Here is a 16,538-nt window from a genome sequence, read left to right as displayed (position 1 = left end):
GTCTATCTCTTTTATTAAGCGAAATGCAAACTAGGCGGCCCATACTTTAGATAGGGAATCTGTTTGTATGTCAGATGTCAAAAAGCGGCTTATAAGTTCCTCTAGTTTCTTTTGTAATGTTCTCTTTGAATGATCTAATCTATATCAATAGATGTGTTAGTTTTGTTTTGAAAAAAAAAAAGTGAAATTTTCTTTTCAAAAAAATATTTTCTCTCTTTTTAAAAAAAAAAAAATATTTTATCGCAGTTAGAAAATTACATATTTATAAAATTGGGAATAAATATTTTGCCGGAGGTAAATCTTACTGTCTCACTTCTTGCTTCCGATTTGCCAATCTTGTTCGCCTACCTCAACATTTCCGGTCACTGGCAACCATCTAAAGCCAACGTCGTAGTTGCCGTCGGCCTTCACTAGCACCGGAGAAGAGCCAAGAGCCGGCGACTTCTTTCCCAAATCAACCTATTCCATCCATCGACCTCCTCAATTCGCCAGCCGGCCAGCCGCTACCGGCGGATATGTTCGTATGTTATCTACGACGCTCGCAGTCATCGCATCGACTCCCACTAGTCGCCAGCGCTTTGCAGCTAGCAACGAGGACCTGCTCGATGTTGCGGTCAGACGCCCCCACTACCTCTCCATTGCTTAGTTAGGGCTTTGATTGAAGAACGGCATTTTGGATTTTGATTAGTTTTCCAATTGATTTTGGTTACAGATTGGGCGACTAACATTTGGAATAGATGTTCAGAATTAAAAGTAGGTTATCGACTAAGCTATTGAATATAACTGTAGCATGTCTTTGTAAAGCCAAACAACTGGAGAAAGCGGAGACAGTGATAATTGATGGTATAAGAGTAGGAGTGCCAGCAGATGTGGTGACTTACAATACGCTGATTACAGCATACTGTTGTTTTGTAGGCATTGATGCAGGTTATTCCATTCTTCATAGAATGAAAGAAGTTGGGATTAAGCCAGATGTTATTACCTATAACTCTTTGATAGCCAGTGCTACCAGGCATGGCATGTTATCTAGATGCCTTGATCTGTTGGAAGAAATGCTTGAGGTTGGTATTCTTCCTGATACCTGGAGTTACAATACATTGATGCATTGTTTGTTTAGATTGGGAAAACCAGATGAAGCATACAGGTTTTTTCAGGACATTTTTTTGGGAGACATCCCCCCTTGTCCAGTCACATTTAATATTCTATTGAGTGGTCTTTGCATGAATGGGTATACAGAGAAGGCTCTTATGTTATTTAGGGACTTAAAACATTCTGGATTCGTTCCACAGTTAGTAACATACAATATCCTTATTCATGGGCTTTGCAATTCAGGACGATGGGCACCTGCAAGAAGGCTTCTCAACGAACTAGTAGATATAGGCTATAATCCAAATGCCATCACTTATACTACAATAATGAAATGTTGCTTTAGGTCAAGACGGTTTGAAGAAGGGCTTCAGATCTTGGAAGAGATGAGAAGGAAAGGATATATATTTGATTCATTTGCTTACTGTACAGTCATTAGCTTTTTAATTAAGGCAGGCAGGATGAAGGATGCATATGATTGTGTAGGGAATATGATTATGAATGGCATTGAGCTTGATTTAGTGGCTTACAACACCCTTATTAATTTGTATTGTAAGGAAGGCAAGCTGGATAATGCCTATATGTTGGTGGATGAGGCAGAAAGAAAAGGATTTGACTGTGACAAATACACGCATACCATTATAATAGATGGGTTGTGCAAGGCTGGAAATATGAAAGAGGCACTTCGTCATTTGAACTGCACAAAACTGATGGGTTTTGATTCAAATTTGGTTGCTTTCAACTGCTGTATTGACGGGTTGTGCAAAGTTGGTGAGGTTGATTATGCATTGAGTGTGTTTAAATCAATGGATGAGAAGGATTGCTTTACCTATTCCTCACTGGTGCATGGTCTTTGCAAGGCTGGGAGGTTTCGTGTAGCGTCCGAGCTATTGCTTTCATGTATTATCGGTGGCATGAAGATTCTAAAATCAGATAGAGAAGTGGTTATTGAAGGTCTTCAGCATTCTGGGTTTATTCAGGAAGCAAGCAAGCTCCATTCTAAAATTCAGTTGACCAAGATATTGAACTAATGATGACCTATCAAAAGAAGATATTGTGCTACAGGTGATCTAATATTACTTTACTTTCTGTTTCGATTAGAGCAAGAAGTACTAGAATGCAGATAATGATACAACTTTTTATTCTATCCTCTGGTTAAAGAGTAACAAATGAACACTGTCATGGATGAGATGACTTGTTTACCACTTTACTACTTTCTCAAGATAATAATCACTTTGAGTCTTTTAGTGACACTGATGTTTTCCACATACAGAAGGCAAGAATGATGAAAATGTTGTTCTAGCATCAAGGAAGACTAGGATTATGTGGACTGTGAAGATCTCTTGATCTTTGTAAGGTATGTTTTCTTATGGTAAACAGGTTAGTATGTTGGTGCATTCAACAATCAGTCAGTCATCATTTGGTCCTTAAGTACTCTCTCAGTCCCAAAGCAATAGTTTCCTTTGTCTTCGGTTGTTTTAGGAATACCTGTCCTTAACCAAGAAGTATAGTACATTGGTTGCTTTCACAAAATACTGTATTTAGAATTAAAAATATGAAATTGAATAATCTGTATTAGTGGTATTTTTGGATGATTAAATAAAGTGTCTTAGAAATATAGTTAATTGGCTCTCCTAAAACCATTTGTTATGATGCCATGAAACTGGTGTTGGATTCCTAAATAAAGAATCCCCATGATGTCTATCCAATGAGTTCTTTATGCTAATTGTAAGAGTAAAGGCTCAGTAGTGTTGACTATCAGTTCTCCATGTAATTGTAGGGCCTCTTTGCAAATTGTAAGAGCTATACCTTGCTGATCATTTTGCCAAAGTCTACTCGAGATTGATTGCATGGAAAATGGCAATTCTGGCTTTCTTATACAGGTTGGTCAGTCATAGTTTGAGACTCCTAATAGAAATCCCATCACATACTTACATGTTAGTGGTTTTCTTAGCCACTTTACAACTTGTAGAATTGAAAGGATACATTGCAATTTGCTCCCTTGTGGGTTTTGAATATTGCAAAATGCAAATAACGCCTCCTCTCCCTGCCTCAGACAAGGAAAAAAAAAGAAAATGAAAAGAAAAAAATTATCTAAACAATTTAGCACTCCTGATTTGAGAAATAATGATGGTTACCTTGTCTGCCAAGACATCTAGCCTATCAATTTGTCATTGTAATTAAGCTTTGAAGTTTGGATTGTCACCTTGACAGCTCCAATACCCACCCAAATCCTATTCTTTCTCACCATAAAACAGTCTACTGTAATTATGTGCTTGAGTGTGTGTGTGTTGCTCAAAGGGCTAGATCTCTGAGTATCCTGTTGTCTAGTTTACCATGACTTCTGAAACTGATAAAGATCATTGCTTTAATCCCACTTTCCCTGAACAATTCTCAGAATGCCTTCAATTTTCACTTTATTTGTTTTCAGAAGCAAAAGATGATCATTGGTGATTTGCTTTTTATTTACTTCCTTTTATATTATTTGCTGTTAATCTTTATATCTTTTACTCATGATTGCATACAAGTTATGTGCCATGAGAATTTAACACAGCCTTTGACAGTCTTCATCAGCAGGCCTCTTCATTATCAACTGGTATTCATGCAGTGATGAGGTGAATGAAAATGCTGTGATGTACCCCCGATCTTTTGTATACTTGTATGCACACTTGGGAATGCAGCTTCTGGGATTAGCTAAAAACCGTAAACCTGGCACAGGATTCAAATGGTCCATATGCCTGACACTGGAGGAGCACCATTTATACTCAGGTTCGGTGCTCAAATATTCTGTGTATGGGTGGGTTTAGAACTAGAGATGTGCAACTTTTCAATTATCTCAAAGCCATAGTGGAATTCATGGCCTCAAGGTTCAAATTCCCGGTATTAACAGCAGTTAACGGAATTATTAATTGAATCAATGGAGCCTCTGTGTCATGTTCAAGATCAATGCCTTTTTGGGTCACCATCTTGAATCCTTGTTTCCCACACCATTTTGAATCCTTGTTTCCCACATCATCAGAATGAGTTACCTGCAATGGAGTCTGGTGACCTTAATCAGAGTAATCCTTGCAGAAAGATCATCAGATGATGATTCAATATGTGCAGAAATTCAGGAAGCTTCAAGCTATCACAATTCACAAGTGTACATATTCAAAGCTTGTGGATTATTATAAAATATAAACAAATTCATTGTCGTGTTATTGTGAAATAAATATATTTACCAGATTGTAATTGTAATACATTGTATGCTATCCGAAAAAGCACGAGTCAAGCTTGATAAAGCTACCATCAATTTTAGTTAATAAAAAACTTAAGACTTGCTTCTCATAGCAGAGTGAGATCTGATTCTTGCCGTAAACATTGGGGTTTGGATTTAAATTGGGCTCATTGTGTATAGAAATTTGAAGTTAGATTGGTTTGATTTATCTTTTCATGATTTTGAATTAAATTCATGGGATTTAAGATATAATTTGGTTAAATCAAAAGTTAGGATTATTTTTAATTTTTTTATAGTTCTTCCAAATGAGAGGTCATAGATTCAAACTTTAATGTGAATATTTATTCTTTGTATTTCAATAGATTGAGAAATATATATGGACATATATATCATAATAGAGTCAATAGTACTCAAAAAAATACATAGGTTATAATAGAATAAAGTAAATAGTAAAATAGAGTCAATAGTACTCAAAAATATATATATGTTGTAATAGAATAGAGTAAATAGTACTCCCTACTAAAAAAAAAAAACTTGAGAAGGACCCTTAAATGGGAAAAAATGAGAAATGTACTATGTGTGTCCGTGATCCGTATTATATATTTGGCTTATTCTAAATTGTTGTCGCTAGTTGCGACTTGCGACATTAGCTAATTTTATTTCGATTTTATCTAAAATTCCAAACTAAATTCTGCGCTGACCATTTTGTCCCTATCCGCTTCGGTCAAAACAACATTTTAACGAAGAGAAACTGGTGTCCAAATCAGTAAATGGATATAGCCAACGCCCAACGTTTCCTTTATGGCAGTTTACAACATTGTTACGCTTCTCGAGGAAATCTCTCCTCATTCACATTTTGACGGCTGGCACCTGGCTTCATCTCTCCGCATTCTCTCTCCCTCTCTCTCTATATTTATAGAACAGTTGATACTCAGACGTCTCCGCCGTTTCTTTCTCGCTCCGATCATCTCTATACCAGCATATCTCTCTGTGTCTAATCATGGCGCTTTTCCGAGCTGCAATTTCTGGTAGGATCCTCAAGTCCAGCACGGTTGTCGGAGCGCGATCCATGTCGTCATGGTGGCAAAGTGTCGAGCCGGCTCCTAAAGATCCGATCCTCGGCGTCACTGAGGCTTTCCTCGCAGATCCTAGCCCCGACAAAGTCAATGTCGGAGTTGTAAGTGTCCCTTTCAAATGCGCGACTTTCGTGCTTCTTATTTTTAAACGTTTACGCTCAATCACATTTTGGTATTACGGAAAATTTTACTGCATAAGATAAATGTTTTTTTCTGCGTTCTTGCCTTTTTTTTTTCTCCCCATTGATAAATTATTTTTGCGATGAAAATGCTTGATTTAACTGAATTTGTTTTTGGATGTGATCAGTAGCTTAACTTTCTTTATATGAACTTGAAGGGAGCTTACCGTGACGATAATGGAAAGCCGGTGGTGCTCGACTGTGTCCGGGAAGCAGAGCGGAGAATCGCGGGTGGTTTTAACATGTGAGTTCAAATCCTTCAAAATCTGCATGTTTTTCAGACCTTAAAAATACTGTTTGGTGCTACAAACCAGTAGAAATTGAGAGGCAACTAAGATGCTTTGTTTAACCCCTAAAACAAATAGTGCTGTTTGGTATTAGAAGCCGGAGGAAATTGAGAGACAATTGAAATGGTATATGCAATTACGGAGCATGCGCTAATATTAACTACCAAAATGCATTTTTACTGTTGATGTTACCATCCTTACTGTTTACATCGAAATTAAGGCGAAATTAATGCGGCCCTTTGTAGTTGTTGCCTTTTGTGGTTGCGTGTTCTGTGTCATTTATGGATTCTACTTTATATTAACTGTGCAGCACTATAGGTGGTCCCTGTGATTTTTCCAATCTTTTTATCCTACTGAAAGTCCACTATCCACTTTGATTCTTTTGTTTCCATGGTCACATTCCCCAATGAAATTTGGAATTCTTAGATCTTCACACTTATGGCTAGTGGACATAAAGTTCTTTAATATTTGGCTCTTGCCAATTTCACCAAGAATTTGAGTTCTAAAATGAATTTTCTGTCCAAAAAAAAGAAGAAGAAGAAAGAGAACACTTCAAAATACAAAGACACTAGTTACCTCAATGCCCTCCTAACTCCTAAGGCAAACTACATTATAGACCCTCCGTTTTTAATGTGTTAGTAAATGAACACTGCATGTGCAATTTTGATATAGTCTTTGATCCCCGACTCTGAAGCAGTCGATGTGCAGGCCTTGGTTTTCTGTCTGCATAAAAATGTATTTCCACTACCAAGCTTATACTCCCCTTGATCCCAATCTATGATCACACTTTCCTCTGTGTAACTAAGCAAAACTGATCTGCAACAATCATATCTGAATGACTGAGTTCTTCAACTGCTACTGCTTTGTTAGGGAATATCTTCCAATGGGAGGAAGCGTTAACATGATTGAGGAATCTCTGAAGTTGGCCTATGGGGAAAATTCTGACTTGATAAAAGACAAGCGGATTGGAGCCATCCAATCTCTATCTGGGACGGGTGCATGCCGAATTTTTGCAGACTTCCAAAAGCGCTTTTGTCCTGATTCACAAATTTTTATTCCTGTTCCTACATGGTCTAAGTGAGTTTACACTAATACGGAGTACTATATTAGCCTTCTTCTGTAGCTTGTAATTCTGTGTTCATATTTATTTCTTCTTATTTCTTGAAAATAGTGGAATATACAATTCTGTAAATTACTTAAATTTTGTTTCCTGTCATGTTTGAATTGTCCTAATTTGATCTTTTGCAGTCATCATAACATTTGGAGAGATGCCAATGTCACTCAAAAGACATACCGTTATTACCATCCAGAGTCAAAAGGATTGGACTTCACTGGCATGATGGATGATATAAAGGTAAACTTGGTACATTGGATTTCATTAAGCTGGTTTTGTGTGCTCTCTCTCCCTTTTTACATGGACAGACTTGTTTTTCCTATGCCTGTACTGAATATAATTTTATGGATTTCCTTGGTGTCATAGAATGCACCAAATGGGTCATTCTTCTTACTTCATGCTTGTGCCCATAATCCTACTGGAGTAGACCCGACAGAGGAACAATGGAAGGAGATCTCTCACCAGCTCAAGGTAATTGTTTTGTAAGTACTATTTGTCTCCTAAGCCCACAGTAACTAATGTTTTTCCTCTTGGATACAAACAAAAAAAAAAAAAAAAATTCAGGTGAAGGGACATTTTGCCTTCTTTGATATGGCATATCAAGGATTTGCCAGTGGAAACACAGTGAAGGATGCCAAAGCTATCCAGATATTCATTGAGGATGGTCATCAAGTTGGATGTGCCCAGTCATATGCCAAAAATATGGGACTGTATGGCCAGAGAATTGGGTGTCTGAGGTGATTTATTTTATTTTATTTATTTATTTATTTGAACTAGACTTCTTTGAAATTTCTAGTCTGCAAAACAAAATAACCAATTGCATGCTTTTCAAAAAATTCACTTTTTGTTCCTATCCCAAGATATATTTAACTAAAGCTTCTGCATGGAAATATTTCTCTGTGGTTGTCTTCCACTTTGTATTGATTTTTAATCTGGGTTTCTGTTCAATGGGCTGATTACCTTGAAAGATGGGTTGGAAATAGTACAAACCTCAGAAGAATTTTCTCTTAAAATTTTTATTGCAGTACATTAGTGAGCTTGCAAAAAGGTCTCTCATGTGTGTGTGTGTTTGGTTTCCTTCTCCTGTTGCAGTGTGGTCTGTGATGATGACAAACAAGCTGTAGCTGTAAAAAGTCAGTTGCAGCAGCTTGCAAGGCCCATGTACAGTAATCCACCAGTCCATGGTGCCCTCATAGTTTCTACCATCCTAGGTGATCCAGAATTGAAGAAATTGTGGCTTGGGGAAGTAAAGGTTAGTTCCCATGAAAAATATTGCGACAGTATGAAGTCCTAGAGGCCATTTTATCAGAACTAATTTGTGTACTATTTTCATTAGCACCTGCTTTTTACACTAGAGTTTACTATTTTTCAATATGATTTTATCTTTTTACAGGGCATGGCAGATCGCATTATAGGGATGAGGACTGCACTAAGGGAAAACCTTGAAAACCTGGGCTCTTCTTTATCATGGGAGCATATAACCAATCAGGTGGTTTACTTTTTTAGCATTTGCTTTTTATTACTTGATATTTGCATCTGCTACCTGCTTGGTGAAAAACTTTTGTAGTTAGCACTATAACTCACAGCTTAAAAATTAAAATCATGCGTATTATCTCAGATTGGCATGTTCTGCTATAGCGGAATGACACCCGACCAAGTAGATCGCTTGACGAAAGAGTTCCATATCTACATGACGCGTAATGGTCGTATTAGGTATGTTGAATTTTGTGGTGTTTATTATGATATGATAAGATAAGAAAGATAAGACAGAAATGAAGTGTTATGGTTGTGTTTCTAAGATCTTCCCTTGACAATAGTTTGGTTGGTTGTATTCAGTATGGCTGGAGTTACTACAGGAAATGTTGGCTACTTGGCTAATGCTATTCATGAGGTTACCAAATAATCAACCCTCAAGCCTGTGACAGTGTAGGGAGGGAGGGTGGCTAGAAAGGAACAAACGATTTGTTGTGAGCTCAATCATTATTGAATAAAACTCGTTCCATTGGTAAAAAGAGATCTCACTGTGTGTGAGAATTTTGAAATGTAGAATTATGTCCATTCATGATTGTAAATGGGGAGAAAGATATGACATTCCCCCTCCTAAATGTGGAATAAGTTATTTACTTGACATTGACGTTATACTGATTTGTCCAAAGTATGTTGTCGCAGCCCATGGCCTCAAATTCATAGGGGAAAACAGGCCGTTTGGCATGCTGGACTGAGTACATCATAGTGGAAAACGGATTGAGTACATCCACCGTTTCACCTACACTTTTCTCTCTTGCCCACACCCCCTCACTCGGGTGGCTAGGTAGATACAGTATACTTCATGAAAAATTCATCTTGCCTCACATTGGTCCAGTGGGCCAAAGACCTTGTGGTCTAGTGGCACCCGGTGTCCCAGTTTACACTCTCACATGAATGATGAGAGTGGGTTCGAGTTTCAGTGGAGGTAACTGTTGACTCTTTGTGCTTTAGTAGGTTGAAAAAGTAGTTATGAACAGATACTACATTGTAACAGAGTTAGTAGTACTCAAAAAAAAAAAACTTCTAGAATAACTGCCAAAGACCTTGTGGTTAAGCGGCACCTGGTGTACACTCCCATGTGGAAGGGGTGTAGGGTAGAACTCAAAAAAAAAAACTTCTAAAATAACTAAATAAAAAGAAAATTACAGTTTTGGTCATTTAGTTATATCCGTGGTCCCTTGACTATAATAAAATATGCATGTGATAATTGAAATGATCCCTTGACTATAACAAATTTACTAATTTGATCATGTGTTAACAAATGTTTAACGGCAAAACAGAAGATCAAATTGGTTAAGATTTTTTAAATTGTGGACTTATTTGGTCAAAAAAAAAATCAAGAACCAAATCGGTAATTTTGTTATAGTCAAGGGACTATTTCGATAATTATACATTATTCTAACTTATAAAATACATTATTCTAATACATTATTATAATTCATAAAATACATTATCTTACCTCATAAATTTCATTATTCTAACACAAAGTACAATATTTTAACTCATAAAATATATTATCTTATCACAGTATATTCATTATTCTAATATGCGAAGTAAGAAATTTTTTCTTTTTAACATCAAAACAATGTCGTTTTGGACTGTGATTCACACAGCTGTATAGACCACAATCCACACAATAATTTGCACACGGGTTGTGCTTGGGCCGCCCATGCAAGTCATATTTGTACCAATTCATATGGATCTAACTTATATTTGCCATTTAGCATCTTTAATAAAATATATTGTTACGTGCTAAGAGCATCAAGATCAATTAAATTTTTTACACGATTTTTTAAGATACACATATGAGAGAATATGGAGGAAGAAAAAGAAAACGTAAAAAGAAAATTTGATAGAAGCAGGGAAAAAAAACTACTGCCTATTAACGCGCCATCGTGTGGGCGTTTGTTGTGCGCGAAATGCTTACATCTTCGTCTGTTTCCAATGCGTCAGTACCGCTCCAAAAAAAAATATTTTTACAAGAGTAAACTCCATTTTCTCTTTCTTATGCTCTCTTTTTCTTTATGTTGACTTTTCTATCTCAAAAATCGTGAAAGAACCTAACTATGAATGCTCTAACTAACATCTGACGCAAACCGAAAATCACATCGCATTAGGTGGGAACTAATGTACCAAATGGTTTTCAATGGCCACATCTTTGGTAAACGATAACAGGAGCAATTCGCAGCGTAGCACAGTCCTCCGTATATAGTTGGTAAAAGTCAAAAGCTGCGCAGCTTCAGATTCAGAGTCAAACTTTGACACTTGACTCATCACCCAACAATAATACAATACAGCTCACACCTGGTTGGTTGGTATGACAATTAGCATCGCCGACGTCTTCACCAACCCCAATATGTTCTTTAGTCTTTGCCTTGCCTTATCGTGTAATTGAGTAAAAAATACATACAAGATTTTTGTGAAAAAATTTTGTCCAGGTAACTTCATACACTTGACTTTTTACTTTTTTATTTTATCCTTACATACTCTATCTGATCCATAAGAATAATGTGTCACAATTTTCATTCCTCACTTCTTCTTTTTTTTTTTTTCCTTTTAAATGGGAACACACTTCTGACTTCCTTTTGTGTATTCATTACAAGATAATATAAATGTAGTCGTGAGAAAAATATTACGTAGTACTTCGTAGAAGAGAAGCATAAAGAAGAGCAGGATTACTAGGAACAATGGCATTTAGATAAAACACAAACCAAGCTACAATAAGCCTCTTGGTGCGCTGATTGTCTCTGAAGCAAATCTGCCTAACTAGACACGAATAGCAGCTGTCTTTTGGTACTCCTAAATCTCTAAAGTCCCTTGACCAAAACAATGTACAGGCGAGGTAATAGGTTTCCTTGGCTAAAACCACATAGTACACAGCACCACAAATTTTCCCAGTGGAGCTGAACACTGAACACTGAAGAGCCAGTACAAGCATACAACTTTTAAGGGTGTTATAACCGTGGGTTGGGCCAAAACACCTCCGTTCCGTTCCATTACATTAACTAACATTGCTTGCTATAATTTCACATTCATCCTCTGGAATAGGTACTTCATATTCTTCACTAATGTGATTAGGGTCCACCGGGATGGGGAAAGTTCAAACCCATCTGCCGTCGGACATGCTCAGGTATCAATCGGTTGATCAACTCAGGTGAAGCTCCAGCTAACTGCAGTTAAAGGGAGTGGTTAATGGATTTATCACCATTCCTCTTGGTATGATGTGATAGGAAAAGGCAACAGAATATAATTTGAGAAAACATCAGTGAAGGTAAAGATGACAAGATCACTTGACACAAACAGAAAAGAACCAAAACAACTATGATGCACAAGTCGAATGAGAAATTAAAAAAACAAAAAACAAAAAAAAAAACAAAAAGAATCCAATTGACACAATACTTCATATAAGTTTTGTTTTTCATTTTTTGATATGTATTATTCCCAGAATGGGACAATGGGTACCCATTTTTCCTATTATAGATTAAAGAGAAGATATATGAAGCATGAGTAAGAAACCATACTTCCTGCTTGAAGTTGAAGAGCGGTGGGAAAGGTCGACCATTTGGGAGGCGGGCATTGGGCTCCCGGAGCTCATCAAAGAAGGGATGTGCACATGCTTCTAGCTGGAGAAGAGAATAGCATTTCAGCTAAAAGCGGCAATATAAAGAATGTTCTAAAGAGATTATCTTTATTGCTAATCTAATGTGGAACATTTTATATGAAGTTAGTTGTCAAAGATGGTAAACAATTTACATACAAATGTTTTAAGAATACTACAGAGTACAGAAGATAACTTGAAGGAAATCCAAGCCCAATCTTCAATTTCAACTAGCAATAATATTTTCTTATTACATTATCATGCAAGCTACTCCGTATGTAATAACCATTATTGTGGCTTGCAACAAGATAAAGTAAAACTCACAGCAGTACAGCGGAGACTTGGTGAGTATTGGAGTAGCCGGGAAGCTAGATCAATTGCTTCAGGGGGCATTCTTTTGTGGAAAACCTGAAAGCAAGGAATTCTTTTAGCAATTTGGAGATATACTTATTAATGAAGTAAAATAAAATTATGCATAATACCTTATGCCAAGGATGAGCTTTGATTTGTGGGAATCTAAAATCAGTATAATTTGGGTTCATACATCGAATTTCTTCTCGTGTTGGAGTCCCGAGTACCTATCAGAAAACATTTTATTAGTATAGGTAAATCTAATTGTAACTGGTATCCTGATCCCAATAAAAATTAAAATAAATATCAAAGTTGTACCTTAATAATCTCTACAAGTTGGTCTACTGCATTTTCTCCAGGGAAAAGTGGCTGCACAAAAATTCACAACTTAGTATCTAGATACTAGACTCATGTTCTCTACATAAAAATTTGATAAAGCAGACCTGCCCCAGAAGAAGCTCAGCAAGGACACAGCCACCTGACCAAATATCAATTGATGAAGTATATTCTGTTGCACCAAATATAAGTTCTGGAGCCCGGTAGTAACGGGAGCAGATATACGCAATATTTGCTTCACCCCTGACCTGTGTAGAGGAGATACTATGTAAAATAGTGTGAACAGGAGAAATTATGTGGTTGACAAGAAGCGCTAAAGATCGGATTGTTGTTCAAGGTGGATGTTGAGAGAAACTCTCAAGAAACCCCAACCAGATGTATCATGATTCAGAACTTTTTCTTTACATAGCTTAACAAACAATGAAAAGCCCTGATCAACAGAAGCAGAAAACTTACCAGAACTTTTGCACTTCCAAAGTCACAGAGCTTGACTTGGTGGGTCAGTGGATCAACCTTTGTATAGTAAAAGAAGATTTAGTCGAACAATGCCATATGCTCAGCAGAAGAAAGGTAGAGTTAAGTTGACTTACCAAAAGATTTTGAGGTTTTACATCTCTATGGCAAACCCTTGGAACATTGTGGATATAAGCCAGACCCCTAAATATCTGGCCAACAATATTAGATTATTAGTTTCATCAGAATTACTGAGAGAGGTATTACTGTATTAGAAGAATGACAATAAGATGGTTTCACACCTGATACATATAGAGTTTGACATAAATAAGTGGCATCCTCTGATTTGAATTACTGTAATGCTTTAAGACCTTATATAAACTTTCAGGAACATATTCCATGACAAGATTAAGGAAAAGCTCATCTCGAGCAGTTGTAGAAAAGAAGCAGTGTTTTAAACAAATGACATTTGGGTGATCCATCAAGCGCATCAGCTGTAGCTCACGATTTTTATACCGTCTGTCCTGCAAAACCTTCTTTATGGCCACAGTTTCCCCAGTTTCTAAGCATTTTGCCTGGATGTACACGTCAGGAGATTAATTGCAACAAAGAGATGGATATGAGTTCACCAAAAATCTGTGACTCATACCTGGAAAACTATTCCGAATGATCCCGTTCCAACAACACGTTCTGCCATGTAAGTAATTGTCTGTAGAAAGCATTATAAAGAAAAAGTGAACCTCCAAGTAGATAACAAACTCAATATCAAAGAAATTAGATTGAAGTAAATTAGTAACCAACCCTTTTGGGTTCTCCATTCTTGCCTCCAATTGTGGTTGAAATAATGTGACCAGTGACGGCTTCATTCCCTTCAACTATAGCAGCTGACATTTCCTATGATGCATACAAAGCCAGAGATCAATTTTAGATAGAATAAAATTCTCACCAGATTGAGTAACAGGAGGCATCAATGATCAGAACTAGTTACCATTGGCAGACATCAAGAATTTGGTAACTTCGGGAATTCAAAAGGCATAAAGACTCAGAGAGAGAGAGAGAGCAATTTTTTTAAATGCATTATGTAGGTCAAAAAATGGGCCTTAAGAAGGCATCACATGGCACAAAACTTGCAATTGAAACAATAGACTATATAAAGGGCATCAACTGTCACCAATCATAGGAAGCAAACTCCATAATAGATTGAGGCTCAATTTAACTAAAGTTGAAGAAAGCAGCTGAAAGCTTACAACAACTTTGACTGACCTCATCATTTTAGATAACCACAGTCCAACAAAACTGAAAGACACAGAATAACATCAATGACAACTTTAGGGATCTCACATGGCCTACATATCGAGCATATCAAATTGTTCTAAGCATATACATGTAACATGCTCAAAATTTGAAGATTTAGAATTCTATAGAACAAGGACTGAAGAAGACAGTATAAGAAATCCAACAAGTTTCTTGAAAAAACAAGCATTAAAATAGTTAGCATCAAGCCCAACAGCGCATAGAAATTGTCATACAGAGTAATTACAGGCCTGAAAAAGTTAGGTATGAACATAATACATAAAAGTCAAGAGACATACACCCCCCCCCCCCGGGGCTTCCCAACCCCTGCCAGCTATCTGTAGAAGTGAAAATTTGTTCTCCGCACTTGTGAAATCCAGTTGAAGGACACAAATCAAATCTATGGCTTAAGAACACCTCGAAACTTGAGCTATCTATAAGATCACATCGCCAGAATATTCTCCAGCTCAGCTTCCGTCAAACTCCTCCGATCTCCTTAAAAGCAACAACACTCGGAGATCGAACAAAGCCGCAGATTCCGAGGTAGATCGAACCACAATCAGCAAAATCCTAGCTCATTACAGACACGAGGGGGAGAAAACCGAAGAACATCGCTAGGCAATTTGCGCTTTCGCTAAAAAGTAGGTAAAAATACGGAATAGTGCAATACCTTGTCGGTCTCCATCTCCGGCCGTTGAGCAGTGGCGGCCGCGACGTGCCTCACGGCTGCTGCTCCGCCTTGGTCATGCTGTTGCTGTAAATGTTGATGGTTCGATGGATTATTGTGCTGAGGCCCCAGCGGCAACGAGGCCATGTGATGCTGCTCTCTCTCTCTCTCTCTCTAGTTCCTCCTTCCTCCTCCCTCCCTCTCTCCTTCTCTCTCTAGTTTTCTTTTTCTCTCTCTACAATTATGTTATCTACTAGTGTGGTTTGGATTTCGGAAATCGCTAATGGTTGGTCGACTTTTTGCTGCTCCTCAATAGGAGAGGTACAACCACAAGAGCTTCGCGTCCAACACCTTCATAATCCACTTTCTTTAACGCTTTTAGCTTTTTTGACTTTCTTCTAATTATGATGATTTGTAATTTTCCTTTCGCCTCTTAATTAATGTACGTTTTATTCATTTTTTTTTAATAGTCTTTTTTGGGGGGTTTCTTTAACGAATATTTTAAAAACCGTTGGCTGGTTTTCGGGCCCTTTTGTAAGGCTGGCGGACAAGTTTTCTCCCTGCTTGCAACTTGAAATTCACATGACAACTTTGTCCTTAAAGAATGCTCTAATTTTTCCGTCCAGTCCCACCTTTACCATGTGATCATTTTTATGCTCGATAATACAACTGTTATTTTTATAAGTCTTTTGAACTAGATTTTGTCATAGTACTTCAATATTAATGGTTGATTAACACTGTTGTTTAATTGATAAGAAAATATTAAAATGTAAAGAGAATAATGCAATAAGTATGTAGTTATAGAAAATTTAGGTTCGTTTAACACGTTGGGAGGAGGTATTTATACTAGAAGGCTTAGTGTTTAGAAGGAAAACTGATTCTTAAAGTCTCTCACCATAAGAAAACCTATTAATAATTGATTCTTATGCAAGTTGGGCTCGTTGGTTGCGGGCTTTGCCTTATTTATACTATCTTTTGGTCTTTGAAGGTCACCAACGCTGCACCACACCCGGGCCAATTGTCCGACTAGTTTCCAAGAACGAGGACTAACCAACTACTTCTAAGCCGATAAAATAATGGTATCATATATAATTACATGATTTAAAAAGAATTAACTAAAAACTTGAACTTGAGAAACATAATTATTTCATAAGCCAACATGACGTAATAAAAAATAAAATATATAATTACAAAAATAATTAAATATGATACAAGAATAAGTTAATATAAAATACTGTATATATTTTATAATAATTAGAATTAAAATAACAAAATTTGTAATATCCATTGTAATCTTAAATAACCTAAGAATTGTGAAAAAATTACATTCCCTTTAAAATCATATGTGAACAGT

The 16,538-nt window shown here is 36.9% G+C and overlaps 3 protein-coding genes across 7 annotated transcripts; 2 read left to right on the top strand and 1 right to left on the bottom strand.

Moving 5' to 3' along the window:
• The first annotated feature begins 299 nt into the window (after positions 1–299).
• On the top strand, positions 300–4,415 carry LOC116010028 (putative pentatricopeptide repeat-containing protein At4g17915). 5 transcript variants are annotated; one of them, XM_031249283.1, is made up of 5 exons: positions 300–613; positions 713–2,151; positions 2,360–2,443; positions 2,867–2,969; positions 3,651–4,415. In XM_031249283.1, the coding sequence occupies exon 2, from the start codon at positions 738–740 to the stop codon at positions 2,115–2,117; it is 1,380 nt and encodes a 459-aa protein (XP_031105143.1). In that variant the 5' UTR covers positions 300–613; positions 713–737; the 3' UTR covers positions 2,118–2,151; positions 2,360–2,443; positions 2,867–2,969; positions 3,651–4,415. The 5 variants fall into 5 exon arrangements, with proteins under 5 accessions (XP_031105143.1, XP_031105144.1, XP_031105146.1 ...); XM_031249284.1 differs by having other exon boundaries at positions 300–2,151; positions 2,363–2,443; XM_031249286.1 differs by having other exon boundaries at positions 300–2,151; positions 3,664–4,415.
• Positions 4,416–5,274: 859 nt separating this feature from the next.
• On the top strand, positions 5,275–9,114 carry LOC116010029 (aspartate aminotransferase, mitochondrial). The gene is made up of 10 exons (XM_031249288.1): positions 5,275–5,480; positions 5,717–5,802; positions 6,716–6,922; positions 7,094–7,199; positions 7,326–7,430; positions 7,524–7,696; positions 8,052–8,211; positions 8,353–8,448; positions 8,578–8,672; positions 8,796–9,114. The coding sequence occupies exons 1-10, from the start codon at positions 5,304–5,306 to the stop codon at positions 8,860–8,862; spliced, it is 1,272 nt and encodes a 423-aa protein (XP_031105148.1). The 5' UTR covers positions 5,275–5,303; the 3' UTR covers positions 8,863–9,114.
• A 2,047-nt stretch (positions 9,115–11,161) lies between these two features.
• Positions 11,162–15,459, bottom strand: LOC116010269 (shaggy-related protein kinase eta). The gene is made up of 12 exons (XM_031249591.1): positions 15,188–15,459; positions 14,026–14,118; positions 13,874–13,933; positions 13,527–13,799; positions 13,362–13,436; positions 13,228–13,284; positions 12,879–13,019; positions 12,754–12,804; positions 12,567–12,662; positions 12,409–12,492; positions 12,008–12,109; positions 11,162–11,656 (listed from the first exon to the last, which is right to left on the bottom strand). Exons 1-12 carry the CDS (start codon positions 15,329–15,331, stop codon positions 11,561–11,563), a joined length of 1,272 nt encoding a protein of 423 aa, XP_031105451.1. The 5' UTR covers positions 15,332–15,459; the 3' UTR covers positions 11,162–11,560.
• Positions 15,460–16,538: the final 1,079 nt, after the last annotated feature.

Source organism: Ipomoea triloba, chromosome 2, assembly GCF_003576645.1.
Source record: "Ipomoea triloba cultivar NCNSP0323 chromosome 2, ASM357664v1".
NCBI lineage: Eukaryota > Viridiplantae > Streptophyta > Magnoliopsida > Solanales > Convolvulaceae > Ipomoea > Ipomoea triloba.
The sequence above is the reverse complement of the archived record's forward strand: the minus strand, read 5'-3'. Positions and strand labels throughout refer to the sequence as shown.